Source organism: Geotrypetes seraphini, chromosome 6 (genome assembly GCF_902459505.1).
Source record: "Geotrypetes seraphini chromosome 6, aGeoSer1.1, whole genome shotgun sequence".
Taxonomy (NCBI): domain Eukaryota; kingdom Metazoa; phylum Chordata; class Amphibia; order Gymnophiona; family Dermophiidae; genus Geotrypetes; species Geotrypetes seraphini.
In genome coordinates, this window is record NC_047089.1 from 89844759 (window position 1) to 89862277 (window position 17519).

Sequence of the window (17519 nt, forward strand, 5' to 3'; positions counted from 1 at the left end):
GCACGCTAGCCGCTACCACCTCTTCTTGAGTAGGGATGGGCGGGACTAGGGGTCCGGATTCTCTGAAAGGAAAATCTGGCAATCCTACCCACACAAGAGGACACCGCTGGGCCGTCCTGGCACTAAAATGTGTTACCATTTTAAGAATCATGCCACTGATACAGATATGTATTTCCCTTCAAAAATTCCACTAAATCCTCTGGTATTGGGTTACCAAAGCAGTTACTCAAGAGGAGTGGGGCATTGGCATGCCTTCTTTCTTCCTTGAATTCTTCCAAATAAAGTTCTCTTGTCACTTGCCCTGTATTCTTTTTAGGGTTTATTTGATGCTCTGTGTAGGCTACCCCATCTTTTTTGCTAAAGGTTGTAACTGCCATTCTGTGCAGGTTACTACCCCTTTATACTTTTTTGTTGTGTGAGAGTCATTTAAGTTTTGCGTTGAGTGGAAATAGAGATCCTCTCTGTTTAGCCTGTACTATAAAAAATTCCTTTATTGTTTTTGTTCCCACCACCTCCATCAGGAGGGTGTTACAGGCATCCACCATTCTTTCTATCCTATATAATAAAACCATAGCCGTGCATGCGCACTTTTACCTGCGTGTTCCGTGATCTCTGATCTGTGATCAGTAGGTCCGTGGCGGCAGGAGTGCTCATGCGCACTTACCAGTGCCAGCGGCCGGAAGAGAAATTGCAAAGCGCTGGCCTTCCTGCTCCACAGGTCCTCCATCCAGTTCACCAAAACGGCCCGAGCAAAATGGCCTGGCAGGACCAGAGCCGGCGCAGGATTTGGATTTCATTTTGTCAGCCCACGTCGGCGCCTTCCCGCCTCCGACTGCGGTTTCTCTTTCCGGTTTGTGGGAAGCGGGTGTGTGGCTGTAAGAATGGCCGGCGCAGGATTTGGATTTCGTTTTGTCAGCCCACATCGGCGCCTTCCTGCCTCCGACTGTGGTTGCTGTTTCTGGTTTGGGGGAAGTGGGCGTGCGACTAGAAGAATGGCCAACGGGCGCGTGCCCTGAATGAAGAATTGTCGCTCTGAAGACTAGGTAGCTCACAAAAAAAAAAAGAAAAACCGCTGGTAATTCTGTACTTTTACAGAATCTATCCCCCCTAATATACTCCAGCAGACCCTGCAAGAATTCAAGGCTTCCTGTCTGTACAGCGGGAGCAGGAGAGAGAGAGAGATGACCTTGGGGAAGGACGGAGAGGACAGGAAAGAGAAAAATGGCAAAAGGGGTGCAACAGGATCAGAGAGGATGTGAAAGGGGGAAAGGGAAAGATGGAAATGGTAGCACCGCTGCTGCTTTGGGGCACTGAGGGAGGAGGGGTTGGTACGACAGGACCGCCTCGGGTAAGTAATGGGGGTCCAGGAGGCCAGATGGAGGGCCATGGGTGGGGTCAGGGTCAGGATATAGGTGAGGCTATTCTAGCACCCGTTACTGTAACAAAATAACGGGCTAAAACACTAGTGAAGAAATATTTCCTGAGGTTGCTTTTAAATGTACCTCCTTTCAGCATGATTTAGGCCCTTTTTTATTAAGGTGCGCTAACCGATTAGCGTGCGTTAAACGCTAATGCATGCATGTTAGTCTATGGGCGTGTTAGTGTTTAGCGCCCAGTAATCGGTTATGGCACTAATTGCTAATTGGTTATCGCGCTAATCGGTTAGTAAAAGAGGGGTTTAATGTCTTCTGGTTCTATAGCTTCCCTGTCCTGGTTAAGTGGGACAGCTTTCAATATTAGAACTGTTTTGTGGTCTCTTTTTTTCTTGTCTATAATTCTATTTCTCTAAGTAAAAATGTAATTGATTGGATTGGATTTAGTAACTTGATATACTCCTTAGTACAACAAGATTTTAAAGTGGTTTACAAACACAATCCACAAAAAATATGCAATAACGTAATAAAACAAGCACACAAGGCATAAAATTATAGTACAATAAAATAGCTATGTAGTAATTGATAATAATAATAATTTTATTCTTTTATACCGCCATAACCAAAAGTTCTAGACGGTTTACACTAAAAAGAGCTGAACAATCAGCGAAATACAATAATACAGTAAAAAAAATACAAATATTTATAAAATAGAATTTCAATAATAAAACTCACTAAGTAATAAACTTATCGAACAAAGTGGTCTTAATTAATTTACGAAGACTGCAATAGGATAACATAGCTTGCTGAATATATTTACCTAACCAAGATTGTTGCCTACCAGCATGAAATGCGAGGGTCCTATCTAAGAAGGTTTTATATCTACACCCATTAATTTTTGGATAAGCAAATAAGTAGAAGTTTCTAGTTTCTCTTGATCGTCTATGCAACACAAAGGGGCCCTTTTACAAAACTGCGCTAGCGGTTTTATTGCACGCACCGGATTAGCACGCACTAGCTGGAAATATACCGCCTGCTCAAAAGGAGGCGGTAGCGGCTAGTGCATGCGTCAATCTAGCGCTCTATTCCGCGCGTTAAGGCCTTAGCGCGGCTTTGCAAAAGGAGCACAAAATGAGGAAAAAGGCAAGCTGGAGACAATCCCGATATCAGCTTAAAGCTTATTATGTCTATAATTAGACATAATAATCAAAGCTGTGATATCTTCTTCCCTTCTTTCTGATTTGCAATAGGTACATGATTTGGCACAAAGGAGATTATAAGCTTTTGTGTAACTAGTTAGTCATCTGCTACTACTACTTCTACTATTTATTATTTCTATAGCGCTACCAGATGCACACAATTCTGTACATTGAACACGCAAGAGACGGTCTCTGCTCAAAAGAGCTCACAATCTAAGTTACGACAGACACACAGGACACAGAGTAGATCAATATATTGTCCTCATGAAGGCACAAACAAGAGATGAAGAGGTAGAGAGGTTAGGGGCTGCAGAGGGAATAAGAGACAGATATAGCATATTATAAGTTGTAAGCATTAGGACCTAAATGCAGCTTCAAAAAAGTGGGCTTTGAGCCTGGATTTGAATACCGCCAGGAATGGAACCTGGTGTACTGATTCAGCAGGTTGTTCCAGGCATATGGTGCAGTATGTAATGTAATTGTTTACAATAACCAAAAAAACACCCTCAAAAGCTCAGGTCTACATATCCAATTATATCCAAAAAGGAGAAAAGACCTCAGTGCCCAACAGGGGCTCTAAAAAGCTACTCACATAGACAAGCTGATTTTAAACATAATTTGAGACCAGCAGACACATCCTTGGTTTTTAGAGCCCCTATTGGACACTGAGGTCTTTTCTCCTTTTTGAATATAATTGAATATGTAGACCTGAGCTTTTGAGGGTGTTTTTTTTTGGTTATTGATTTTTTGGACATCCTTTTCTTGTTGATTTGGATTTATGTAATTGTTTACAACATCCTATATGTACGGTAATCATATTAACCCTTTATTTGGCATTGTTGCTCAGAAGCAACATGTGTTTTCTATGGCTCTTATGGGAGATCTGTATCTCCAAATGCCTGTTACTTGGCACTGTTGCTCTCGTTCAACATCAAGTTAAATAAAGCAGCTGTTTCACCATCTGCCAATTAAAGGGTTAAATGTCACATACATGTCAGTCTGGAAGAATTCAAGCAATATATGTATTCTTAATTCTATATTTTCTGAGCCTTCTTTTAATTTTGGATTGTCCTCTTTTTATATCGCAGGTTTCTGATGTCATCAGCAGCATAAGGCAAATCTCAAAAGTTTCCCTGAAGGAGGATTCCAAGACCAGCAAAGACACTGAAGATGCTTTCTACAACTCCCAAAAGTTTGAAGTTCTGTACTGTGGGAAGGTGACCGTTACCCATAAAAAGGCTCCTTCTACCCTTGTCGATGACTGCATTGAGAAGTTCCAGCAGCATGAGCGCCAGCGCCTGAAGCTCCTGGGGGAGCAGCGAGAGACTGAGCCCAGCACTGATCTTGCACCTATTGAGGGGGAGGTGCTTGGTTCCCCTGTGGACAACCCCTTAGAGGACCTTGAGAGCGTGAATGGGAATGATATGACTGCTGCAACCAGTGGTAGCCGTGTGGGGATATTTACTGTGGGAAGCCAGAGTAATTTGGTCTCCCGCAACTCCTTCCCGGAGTGTATCCTGGAAGATTCGGGCTTTGACGAGCAGCAGGAGTTCCGGGCCCGGTGTAACAGCACAACAGCAGTCACACAGCGCAGGGTGCAGTACGAGGCTGGCGTGATGATACAGCCACGTAGGAGGCATGCCAGTGCACCTAGCCATGTTCAGCCTTCTGACTCAGAAAAGAACAGGACGATGTTATTTCAGGTATGGGCAGGACAAAATACATATCAAAGCAATAGAAGCAGAGGGTTATTTGTAGATTAACATTATTGTTTTAGTTCAACATTTTTTTTTATTGATAACAAGATAAAAGAAGTCTATCAACAAATGCAATGTAAAATACAGACCTGTCAAAATTGAAAGAAAGCCTTCAGTGAAACAACCTGTTGTCAACAGTCTGTATAATTGTACACCCAACCCTCCCCCCCCCCACCCGAAGCACTCCGCTGAAACTATATGGAGAGAATAAGGAACCTAGTTAGCCAACAAAGAGCTCTAATTTTATACAATAGATAAGATCATGGTAGAACCAAAGAAATGCAGGCATGACCCAACCAGCCCCAGCCCAAAGATATCCTTATATCCTCCCCATTGTACAATAACTTTATTGTTTAAAGAAAGCACGTTGGCTTTAGCGATGTGCGTGGGTGAGTGAGAGGTTAGAATAATCTATTTACTGTTTTAATTTTAGATGCCTTTTACAGCTTGTGTGTTAAAAATACTTTTGCTGGCAGGGAAAGATCCGTGTAAGGGCGTATTAAGGCTGTTTTCTACCACAGCTTTGTTAAAGCACCACAAATGCTGTAAGTCACGCATATTCCACATTCAGGTGCTTTCGGTTACACCAGATTACTAGGGGCCTAAATGTAAGGCACCCTGATATCAGGTTATGTTATTGTTCTATCATTAGGGTTACCATATGGCTCCAGAAAAAAGAGAACCGATAGAGACATCTGGGTTTTATTTCCATTGAAAGTAATGGAAATAAAACCTGAATGTCTCAATCCATCCTCCTCTTTTTGGAGCCATATGGTAAACCTATCTATAACAGAATCTGGGCTCTCAATTGCACAGCACCGAGACACACAAAAAAGAGTTGTCCCCTTTATAGAATTACCTCCTAAACATGTAAAGTTATACATCTATTGTCTGTACAAATAAAACTTTACCCAGACTGAGTGGAGATGTTCTCTGGAAAGAGTTGAAGTAGGCCTTACATTTATGCTCATACTTGATAAAATAAATTATGCATAATTGTGCATTCACATTGAATGTGCAGAGTATGTTGTGTAGATGAGACTCTCACTTTAATTTATTTTGAATTTTTTAGGTAGCAGAATGTGAAAAATGTACAGGGATGCAAAGACTTTTTCAAGGCACTTAAGTCAGACTGCAGAAATAGCTTTATCCCAGGACAAGCAGGCAGCATATTCTTGACTGATGGGTGACGGCACCGACGGAGCCCCGGTACGGACAATTTTAGAGTGATTGCACTCTAAGAACTTGGAAAGTTCTAGTAGGCCGCACCGCGCAAGCGCGAGTGCCTTCCCGCCCGATGGAGGCGCGCGGTCCCCAGTTTCTTAGTTTCCGCGGAGCTAAGAAGACGCGTCTCTTTCAACGGCTGTTGAAAGATTTTTTCGGTATCGCCTTCCCGCTCGCGTAAACCTTTGAGGAAATAATATTTCCTTCATTTTCTTTCTTCTTTTCTTTTTTTATAAAAAAAAAACAAAACATTTTTTTTTTGTTTCTTTCGGTTTCGCCCCAGCGGGGCCTGTTGCCACCATCGAGGCCTCGGCCTTCGATTTGGCAGAAGCCGTTTTTACGTTCATGCCCCCCCAACCCGGGTTTAAGAAGTGCCAGCGGTGTGCACGGCCCATTTCACTCACTGACCCGCACAACTGGTGCTTACAGTGTCTGGGTCCAGACCATCGAGTATCTACCTGCACCCGCTGTGCCACTCTAAAAAAACGGACTTTGAAAAACCGTCAAATCCAACAACGGTTATTATTTGGTGCCGATATGTCTGAACCTACGGCACTGGCACCGACATCGGCCCCATCTCAGTCGGCACCCACCTCGTCGACACCGCGCCGGCGTCGCACCCTTCAGGTAAGCCGGCTAAGAAGCCTTCCCCGCTGGAGCATCCTCCGGTCTCAGTAGCAGCGAGCCCAGTCCTGCCGACGTTGAGGCGCCCGCGGAAGCGCTCCGCCCCGATTGAGGTGAGCCCCTCGACCTCGGGTTCCTCATCCTCGGGGCGTAGAGCGGCACCGCAGGTACCGCAGAAGAAAAAAGCGGTCCCGGTGCCTTCGCTGGACGAGCGAATTGCTGCCGTCCTGCAGGTACAACTTAAGGAGCAGTTACAACAACTCCTTCCTGCCTTATTGACACCGAGCCTTCCAGTCCCGGTCCAGTCTGAGCCACCGGTACCGACAGTGGAGCAGCCTCTATTGTCCGCGTCCACTTTGTCGGTACCGGTACATTCGGCTTCCTCGGTCTCCATGCCGATCCTGGCACCGGAACCGAGATCTCTACACAAGGCTGTGCAAACTTCGGCACCGATACAGCCCTTAACATCTCCCGGTACCGTTTCTCAGAGGTCGGGTAAGTCGACACACAAAACCCGACACCTAGAACCCTCCACACCGGAGTCCCGGGACCGCAGCTTCCAAGTTAGGGATCCTGATCTGTGGGGCGACTCCGAAGAGCCTCTTCTCTCTGAGGGGGAGTGTTCATCGGGTGAGGAGGATCCTTCTGCTTTAGATCCATCCTCTAAGCCAGATGCTACCTCTTTCACCTCTTTCTTGAAGGAGATGTGTGAATCTCTTTCTATCCCCTTGGAGGCTGAGTCCAAAAAATCCAAAGCATTCCTTGATGCACTGGATTTTGACCAGCCTCCAAGGGAATTTCTGAAACTACCTCTCCACGATATCTTGAGAGAGACTTTTTACAAGAATCTGGAGACGCCTTTAACCATCCCAGGAGCCCCTCGTAAACTGGACTCCTTATATAAAGTCATCCCCATTCCTGGTTTTGACAAACTGCAACTTCCACATGAGTCTCTTTTAGTGGAATCCACACTTAAAAAATCCACAGGAGCTAGTGTGTATGCCTCAGTTCCTCCTGGCAGAGAAGGTAAGGCCATGGATAAATTTGGCAAAAGGTTGTACCAGAATGCGATGTTGGCTAACAGGTCAGGAAATTATGCCTTTCATTTTTCTTTTTATCTCAAGCATCTCATTCAAAATCTGACTGCTTTTGAAAAATACCTTTCTGACCGTAAGAAATCTGCCTTTCGCCACTTTTCTTCATCTCTCCTACAGCTTCGGAAATTCATGGTCAGGTCGATTTACGACACATTTGAACTGACCTCTCGAGCCACGGCCATGTCTGTTGCCATGCGTCGTCTGGCATGGCTCAGAGTCTCCGAACTTGATGTCAACCATCAAGACCGCCTAGCTAATGCTCCTTGTCCATGGACTCCACTACTCAAAAACTCTCTGCCCATGAGACTAGGTGGGATACTCTCCTGAAAACTAAAAAGAAGACCCCACCTACCAGGCCTTTTAGGCAGCAATCGGCCTGCCAACGCCGCTATGTGGCTCGTCCTTTGCCACCGGCTCCTCAACAGCCTAGACGTCAGCGCCAACAACAACGGCAAACTCCTAGGCCAGCACAGCAACAACAGGTAAAGCCTCCTTCACCACAAAAGTCTACCCAACCCTTTTGACTTGGTTCTCCAGGGCATAGCCAGTGTTTTACCATCTGCCCATCTTCCACAACCCATAGGAGGACGTCTTGCTTTTTACATCAGCCATTGGGAAATCATCACCTCGGATCAGTGGGTCCTCAACATCATCCGCCACGGCTATTCTCTCAACTTCCAGACTCTTCCTACCCAAAGTCTGCCAAGAGAGTCTGCTTTGAACACTCCTCAGTCTTCCCTCCTTCTTCAAGAGGTTCAATCCCTCCTCCTTCTGAATGCCATAGAGGAAGTTCCTCTAGATCAAAAGGGGCAGGGATTCTACTCCCGTTATTTTCTGGTCCCCAAAAAAACAGGAGATCTCAGACCCATCCTAGATCTTCGCGATCTTAACAAATGCTTGGTCAAGGAGAAATTCAGGATGCTCTCTTTGGCCACTCTTTACCCTCTTCTCACTCAAGGTGACTGGCTATGCTCCCTCGATCTCAAAGAGGCATATACTCACATACCGGTCAATCTGGCCTCCAGACAGTACCTCCGCTTCATGGTCAATCATTGTCATTACCAATACAAGGTGCTGCCCTTTGGTCTTGCCTCCTCTCCAAGAGTGTTCACCAAATGTCTGATTGTGGTGGCTGCCTTTCTACGATCTCACCACCTTCAGGTCTTTCCTTACCTGGACGAGTGGTTAATCAAGGCTACTTCTTCTCAGACAGTGCTCCTGGCCACCAACCAAACTATCTTGTTTCTACAACTTCTGGGGTTTGAGATCAATCTACCCAAATCTCATCTCATCCCCACTCAACGACTTCAATTCATTGGAGCAGTGCTGGACACAGTCCTCATGAGAGCATTCCTGCCGTCCAACCGTCTTCAAACTCTTCAATCTCTATGTCAGCAAGTGCTTCAACATCGTTCCATCCCTGCCAAGCAAATGATGATACTTTTGGGTCACATGGCCTCGACAGTTCATGTCACACCCTTTGCACGTCTTCACCTGCGCACTCCTCAATGGACCCTAGCTACCCAGTGGTCCCAAGCGACGGATCCTTGCTCACGACACATATTTGTGACATCATCTCTTCGTCAGTCTCTAAAATGGTGGTTGATGTCCTCAAATCTCTCCAGAGGTCTTCTGTTCCATCTACCTCCTCATCAAATTGTCATCACCACCGACGCCTCCCCTTATGCCTGGGGGGCTCATTTGAACGAGTTCCAAACTCAAGGTCTTTGGACTGCCCAGGAAATGAAGCATCACATCAATTTCCTGGAACTCAGAGCGATGTTTTATGCCCTCAAGGCCTTCCAACATCTTCTCTTTCCTCAAGTCCTACTGCTGTGCACAGACAATCAAGTTGCGATGTACTACATCAACAAGCAGGGTGGGACAGGCTCTCGCCTCTTGTGCCAGGAAGCCCAGAAGATTTGGGCTTGGGCCACAGATCACCAATTATTCCTGAAAGCTATCTACATTCAGGGAGAACAGAATTCCTTAGCGGACAAACTCAGCAGAATTCTCCAGCCTCACGAGTGGACTCTCGATCCTTTAACTCTACAGTCCATCTTCGCTCAGTGGGGCACTCCTCAGATAGACCTTTTTGCAGCTCCTCACAATCACCAGCTGCTCCTCTTCTGCTCCAGACTCTACTCTCCTCACCGTCTGGCAGCGGATGCATTTCTCCTCGATTGGTCCAATCTGTTCCTGTATGCTTTCCCTCCGCTACCTCTCATGTTATGAACCTTGTTCAAGCTCAAGAGGGAACAGGCCACCATGATTCTCATCACTCCACGATGGCCCAGGCAACATTGGTTCTCCCTTCTACTTCAACTCAGTTCCAGGGAGCCTATGCTTCTTCCACTGTTTCCTTCTCTGCTTACACAACATCAGCAGACCCTTCTACATCTCAACCTCCAGTCTCTGCACCTGACAGCTTGGTATCTCTCGGGCTGACTTCGAATGATACTCTTTTGTCTCAGCCCGTTCGGTCTATTCTGGATGCCTCCAGGAAACCGGCCACTCTGCAATGTTACCATCAGAAGTGGACAAAATTTTCTTCCTGGTGTCTTCTTCATCATCATGATCCCACGTCACTTGCAGTGGAGACCTTGTTGGATTACCTTCTTTCTTTGTCTGACTTTGGTCTCAAGTCTACTTCCATCAGAGTCCACCTAAGTGCTATTGCTGCTTTTCATGAGCCAGTTCATGGAAAACTCCTTTCAGCTCATCCTTTGGTTTCCAGATTCATGCGGGGTCTTTTCAATGTGAAACCACCTCTTAAAGCTCCCCCTGTAGTCTGGGATCTCAATGTGGTTCTCTTCACCTTAATGAAGCCTCCGTTTGAACCTTTGGCTTCGACTCCTTTCAAGTTTCTCACTTGGAAAGTGGTTTTCCTTATTGCTCTAACCTCTGCCAGGAGGGTCAGTGAGCTACATGCACTAGTTGCGGATCCACCTTTTACAGTCTTTCATCATGACAAGGTGGTTCTGCGTACACATCCAAAGTTTCTCCCTAAGGTTGTCTCTGAATTCCATCTCAACCAATCCATTGTTCTGCCTGTCTTCTTTCCGAGGCCTCACTCTCATTCTGGAGAACAGGCTCTGCATACTTTGGACTGTAAGCGGGCTTTAGCTTACTATTTAGAGCATACTAAGCCCCACAGATCATCTCCCCAACTCTTTCTGTCCTTTGATCCGAATAAATTGGGACGTCCTGTTTCTAAACGTACGTTGTCAAATTGGCTTGCAGCGTGCATTTCATTCTGTTATGCTCAGTCCGGACTGACACTGGAAGGTTCTGTCACGGCCCATAGAGTTCGAGCTATGGCAGCATCTATGGCTTTCCTCCGTTCCACTCCTATTGAGGAAATCTGCAAAGCTGCTACTTGGTCCTCAGTTCATACTTTTATATCTCACTATTGTCTGGATGCATTCTCCAGACGGAATGGACACTTCGGCCAATCTGTTTTGCAAAATTTGTTTTCCTAATGGCCAACCTTCCCTCCATCCCTCTTTTTGTTAGCTTGGAGGTCACCCATCAGTCAAGAATATGCTGCCTGCTTGTCCTGGGATAAAGCACAGTTACTTACCGTAACAGGTGTTATCCAGGGACAGCAGGCAGATATTCTTGTGTCCCACCCACCTCCCCGGTTTGGCTTCTTAGCTGGCTTATCTTAACTGGGGTCCGCGCGCCTCCGTCGGGCGGGAAGGCACTCGTGCATGCACGGTGCGGCCTACTAGAACTTTCCAAGTTCTTAGAGTGCAATCACTCTAAAATTGTCCGTACCGGGGCTCCGTCGGTGCCGTCACCCATCAGTCAAGAATATCTGCCTGCTGTCCCTGAATAACACCTGTTACGGTAAGTAACTCTGCTTTCTGACTGTATACAAATGACTTATCTGTATAAAGTTATGGCTGCTCATTCAGCAATCTAACCTATATGGATATTTTCATTCAAAATCTGCATAAATATAAACAGACTACTAATCCAAACAACAGATCTTTATGTTCACCTTGCTTCACAATATTGTCTTCCTAGAATCAGTATTCAGCAGAACTTATCTGGATAGGAGTAACTTCTACTTGGAGAAATCCTGCTCACGGGGTCATACCTAGATTTTTAGCAGCACTAATCATGAAAATCCAGACTGACCACTTTGTATCTATCTGGGTAGCAACAGGCAGAATCTGAATGGAGCTGAGCTACCTGATCAGTGGCAATATTCTCATGGTCTTTGCTACTTTTTAAGGCAGCATCACTTTGGGTCTGAAAGGGCTGAAGGAGAGTCTAAGGTGGCTGGTGCCCCCTCCCCAGTTGCTGATACTGTCTCCCCCTCCTGGGTTCACTGCTGCCACCATAGCACTGACATGAGGCTTTCCTTCACAGGCCCACGCTCCAGTGATGCCACTTCCTGTCAGAGGGGGTGGGATGTGCAGCACTGGAATTCAGACTTGGCATCATGGTATACCAGGTGAGTGTGGTGTTCCCAAAACTAGGTGTCTTCCTTCAGTGCTAACATTGCCCTATTCCCATGCGGGACTGTGACACCAACCAATGTGTGCTAGTGCCATTTATCCCCATCAATATGTGTCTCTCTCAAATGCCCTCTTTACTTAGGCTTATGCTAACAGTTCCTTTCTCTCTCTTCCTCCCTCTCTGAGCAGTTCTCCTTCACCCTTCCTTTCCCTTCTCACCATGTTCAGCAGTTCTTCCCCATTCCCTTCCCTCCCCTCGTCACTCCACTAGGTCCAGTAACACTTCCCCATTCCCTTCCCTTCCATTTCCTCCCCAACAGGTCTAGCAACTCTCCTCCTTCTTTCTTTTCCCTTCTCTTCCCTCCTCACCAGGTCCAGCAGTTCTGTCTACCTTTTCCTCTCTTCCCTTCTTCACCAGGTCCAGTATTTCTCTCCTTCCTTTCCTCTCTTTCCTTCTTCACCAGGTCCAGCAACTCTCCTCTCATCCCTTCCCTCCTGTTCCCTTAGTCAAGAAGCTTGCTCTTCCCTTCCTTTTCTCCTAGTTCAGCAATCCCAATCCTTCTTCATTTCCTTTCCTTCCATCCCCACCAGATCCAGTAACTCTTATTCTCTCCTTCCTTCTCTTCCTCATCAAGTCCAGCATTTCTCTCTGGTCTTCTCTTCCCGCCCCTCTCTTCTTCACCTGGTCCATTAGCTCTCCTTCTCTATTCTCTTCCCTCCCCTCCCCCAGCCCAGAAGCTTGTCTTCCCTTCCTTTCCTCTTAGTCCAGCAGCTTTCCTTCTTCACTCCCATCAGTTCCATCTTTATCAGGTCCAGCAGCTCTCCTCTATTCCCTTCTCTCCTCTTTAAGTCCAGCAGTTCTTCTTGTTTCTTCCCTTCCCTCCCATTCTCTCTCCTCCCTTCCAAGTCCTGCCACAACAATTACTGCTTGTCATTTCTATAGTGCTACTAGACATAACACAAAACTAGACATACACAAAACACTTTTGAAACAATCCGTACTCGACAGAGCTTACAGTCTACTCAAGGCAAAAGTAAGGGATAAAGAAGTTACTGAATTTTTCGAACCATAAGACGCACCAGACCATAAGATGCACCCACCTGTAGAGGAGGAAAAACCAAGAAAAAAAATTTGGTTCAGAATTTTTTTCTTCTTGGTTTTTCCTCCTCTACACATAGGTGTGTCGACTCTGATGGTCTGGTGCTGGGAAGCCCGCAGCCCAAAGCCCGAAACAGCCTGCAGCCCGAAACAGCCTGCAGCCCAAAGCCCAAAAAAGCAGCCAGCAGCCCGCAGCCCAAAGAAGCAGCCCGCAGCTCAAAGCCGCCTGAAGAAGAAGCCTGCAGCCCAAAGCCCCCCGGTACCTTTTTTAAGTAGCGTTGGTCCAGCGCGGTCTCCTACTGGATGGCTCCCTTTCTCTGCAGAGCAAAGCATAACGCAGGAGTGTAACCTTTGTGCTTCCTGCCTGGTCCTGCGTCATCACAGAGTGGCGCGGGACCAGGCAGGAAGCGCAAAAGTCATGCTCCTGTATTGTGCGTCGTTCTGCAAGGAGGCAGCCATCCAGCAAGAGACTATGTTGGACCACCGCCACTTTAAAAAGTACTGGGGGGGCGCGCGCGGTGTATTCGGTCTATAAGACGCACCCCCTTTTTGGGGGTGGAAAAAGTGCGTCTTATGGTCTGAAAAATACAGTATTGTGGGAATGATTAACATAGAAATGGGTACTGAGCAAGTAAATAGTGGGTTAAGAGTTAAAAACAATTTTAAAAAAGTGGATTTTTAGCCTAGATTTGAATAGGGTCAGAGACGAAGCAAGACACACTAACTCAGAAACTCTTGTTTCAGACATACAGCACAGCAAGATAAAAGGAATAGAACCGAGTGTGGAGTTGGCAGTGGAGGAGAAAGCTATAAATAGGAATCACTTACCCAATAAATGGAGCTCCCAGGGTGGGGTGTAGGGAAAGATGAGAGGCAAAATAGCTGCAGAATGAATGCACTTGTAAGTCAGTAAGAGGAGTTTGAACTGTATATGGAAACAGATGGGAAGCAATGAAGTGACTTAAAGAAAGGGGTTATGTGAGTGTAGTGACACTGGTGGAATATAAGTCATACAGAAGAATTTTAAACTGATCGAAAGGGAGAGAGATGGTTTGTATTGTTCTGTGGTGCGACCACACCGCAAATGCTGTATGCAATTCTGGTCATCACACCTAAAAATATATAGTGGAATAGAAAAGGTACAAAGAAGGGTGATGAAAATGGCAAAGGGGATGGGATGGAAACGTTTAAATGACTAGGGGATGGGATGAGGAAATGTTAAAATGACTAGGGCTCTTCAGCTTGGAGAAGAGATGGCTGAGGGGTCTATAAAATACTGAGTGAAATGGAACAGGTAGATCTGAATCACTTGTTTATTATTTCCAAAAATACTAGGACTAGGGGGCATGCAATGAAGCTACTAAGTAGTAAATTTAAAACGAACCTGAGAAAATATTTCTTCACTTGATATGTAATTAAACTCTGGAATTCGTTGCCAGAGAATATGGTGAAAGAAGTTAGCTTAGCAGAGTTTTAAAACGGTTTGGCTCAGTGGCATACCTAGGGTATGGGACACCTGGGGCCCATCATTTTTGACCCCCCCGGCCCATCATGTTTTTGACACACACCCCTGCCCTTGGTACGCCATTGCAATGGTTTGAAAAAGACTACGAAACCAGTGGGAGTGGCGAAAGCGTCCCTTAAGGAACACCCTGCCGATTTGGCTTTATCCCATCCCCTTCGAGACACCACCGGCCAGCGTTCTCAGCCATTGGTTGACCTTGCCTGGGTTGCAGCGCCCATTCAAGGTCAGCCAATGGCTGAGAACGCTGTCCAGTGGCATCATGAAGGAGGCAGGATAGAGGCAGATCGGGAAGGTGTTCCTTAAAGGATGCTTTCACTGCTCCCGCAGACTTCTTAGCCTTTTTCTTGGCCGCGGGGGTGGACCGGCAGCTGTGCTGAAGTGCAGGTCCCAGGAGTTTCCAGACCCGGCCGGCTGTGCACCCCCCCTAGGGCGTGCACCCGGTGCGTTTCCCCCTCCTGGCCCTTGGTACGCCACTAGTTTGGCTAATTTCCTAAAAAGAAAAGTCCATAAGCCATTATTAAGATGGACTTGGGAAAATGCATTGCTTATTTCTAGGATAAGCAGCATAAAATCTGTTTTACACTTTTGAGATCTTGTCAGTTACTTGTTGGAAACAGTACTCTGGGCTTGATGGACCTTCAGTCTGTCTCAGTTTAGCAATTCTTATGTTTATGTTCTTATGGTTTAATGGGAGACCTGTGCGAAGGAAGTTGTGAGTGAAGTGATGAGAGTATGGATGAGGGTTATAGCAGTGTTCAGAAAGGAATTGACAAATTTTGGTGATATCCAGCAAGTCTCCTCCCTTTCCTTCCCTCTCTTCCCACCCATGTCCAGCAACTCTCCTTCTCCTTTCCCTTCCTTCCCCCAGTCCATAAGCTTCTTTGTCCCTTCCCTACCCTTTTCATCAGATTCAGTAGTTCTCCTTTTCCTCTCCCTTTCCTTCCTCATCAAGTCTAGCAGTTCTTCTCTCTTCTTTTCCCTTCCCCCAGCTTTCTTACCTTCCCTTCCCCACCAGCTCTACAACTTTCCTTTTTCTTCTCTTTCTACCTCCAGGTCTAACAGCTCTCCTTTTCCCTAACTCTCCCCCCAGGTCTAGAATCTCTCATTCTCTCTTTCTTCACCTTCCCCATCAGGTCCAATAGCTGTCCTTTCTCTTTGGCGGTTCCCCTAAGATACACTCCCACTTAGACCCCGAAACAGAGCTGAACTCGCCTCTAAAGGCAAGAGCAATGCAATTTTTTTTGTATGATGGCACCTCATTCTTATTGCTGAATTCTAGTGCACTGATAGGGAGTTAGCATTGTTTTATTTAGTTAACTGATCTTTAACAATCTTTATTTAACAATCTTTATTTAGTTAACTGATCTTTAACAATATATTAGAAAACCCTCCTAGGGGTCATATTGAAAGATAGTGGCACTAGAGGCATGAAAGATTTAGCATTGATCCAGCCTTTAGAAGCCTTTAGAGGTGGTTAGAGGAGTTTCTTTATGTGTGTGTGTGTGGGGGGGGGGGGGGGAAGGGGGTTGTATTGTAAAAATATTTACATGATGCAAAATTAATTAACAAATTCTATAACCTGATCTTTCTTAAAGTGCTTCATTCTTTACATAAGAACACATTGTTTCTCTTTGTTTGGGTACTGTAGCTTTAAAAGTCTGGAGATGTGAAAGGCACATTCTATTCTCTTGCCATTCCCTGCAACCATATCACCCCACCTCATCCCATGCTTATCTTTCTAGTAGGTGTAAGCAGTAATCCCATCACTTATAAGTGTTCTATTCTGCAAACTATTGATTCCAGCTCCTGTAGCCATGTGTCATATGGCTAATTTTCTGCCCTCCTGAATAATTTAGGTACCTAAATGTGGTTGAGAATATACGATGAGGGTTAAAGCAATATGGGCAGTGGAGCTTTAAATGTCTGGTGAATTAATTATGGTCAGTATATGAACTGAAAACTTTAAGTGCCTGCATGCAGTTGAAATTCAAGATGCTTCATATTTCTTAATTTACATTAATCTGCAGAGAGATTGAACATGATGATAACAATAATGTTTCTGTAGTTTCAAAACCCCATTAAATAATTATAGGCTACTGAAAAAAAAAAATCAAGGTGTAATTATGTTGTACAGCTTGGTTTTCAGAATTCTGATCTGCAGCTAATATTTATGGAGTAGATATTCAGTGTGGTTTAAGCAAACAGGAGAGGCACTGAGCTGGCCAGCTGCTGATATTCAGTAGGACTTAGGGGGAGATGCTCAAAAGCTTTCTGTGGAAGTAAGACTGGTTGTAGCCAGTCTTATTTGCAAGGCAGCTCAGCTGCTGATGTGCAAAAGGATTCTCGGAGGCTTTTACCAATTGTGGTAGCAGCCATCAAGAATTCTATGCAAATGCATTACAAGGAGCTCATTAGTATTAAAATGAGTGTGTAATGCACACTACACAGAAGGGAACACCTACCTCTTACCGTGCAAAATTTTCTGGCAGATCTGGAGCTGCCGGTAGCTGTTTGTGTTTTCTGTGAGTGTGTGTCCTGTGCCTCTGGTCAGAACACAGCTGTTACGCTTAGGACACACGCTCATACAAAACATGCACAATAGCTGCATCCATATCACATGTGAAACAAAATAAAACCTCAAAACAAACAAGAATAAACTTGATTGAGAGCTCTGGTGATCAGAAACTGAACCAGGCCTGCGCAGAAGAGCTGTGCCTACCATTGAGGTCTTGTGTTCAGGCACCAGACAGAGCCCATCCCCCTTTCTCCAGGATTCTCAGCACAAAGAGCATGCATATGATTTGCATGTTCCTTGTTCTGAACATGCCCTGGAAAATCAAAATCGCTCCCAACCCGGTATTTCCTGCAGGGGTGCTGGAGCTTTGTGCATTCTGCCCTTAATCAGGCACTTTTGCTGAATAGTGGCTCTGTTTGCCGAAGCACTGTCTGGGCAGTGCCAAGAGGATCTTGGGGTATAATCAGGATGGTCCCGATAGTTATGTTCAGGGCTATGGAGTTGGAGTCTCTTGAGTCAGAATCAGAAGCAATTTGGGGTGCAGTTGCAGTTGGAGTCAGTAATAAATCTACTGATGCTTCAAAATAAAAGCTAACAACAAGTAGATAGATCTATGTTCCACAACAAAACAGGGTCA

At 45.6% G+C, this 17519-nt stretch overlaps 1 protein-coding gene across 2 annotated transcripts in view; it reads left to right on the forward strand.

The window, feature by feature from the left end:
* Positions 1-17519, forward strand: part of TBC1D4 (TBC1 domain family member 4) — a 381583-nt gene that overhangs the window by 238516 nt on the left and 125548 nt on the right. For both annotated transcript variants that reach the window (XM_033948745.1, XM_033948746.1), the window contains exon 2: positions 3661-4275. In XM_033948745.1, coding sequence (XP_033804636.1) covers positions 3661-4275 — 615 coding nt within the window. The remainder of the gene's footprint in view (positions 1-3660; positions 4276-17519) is intronic.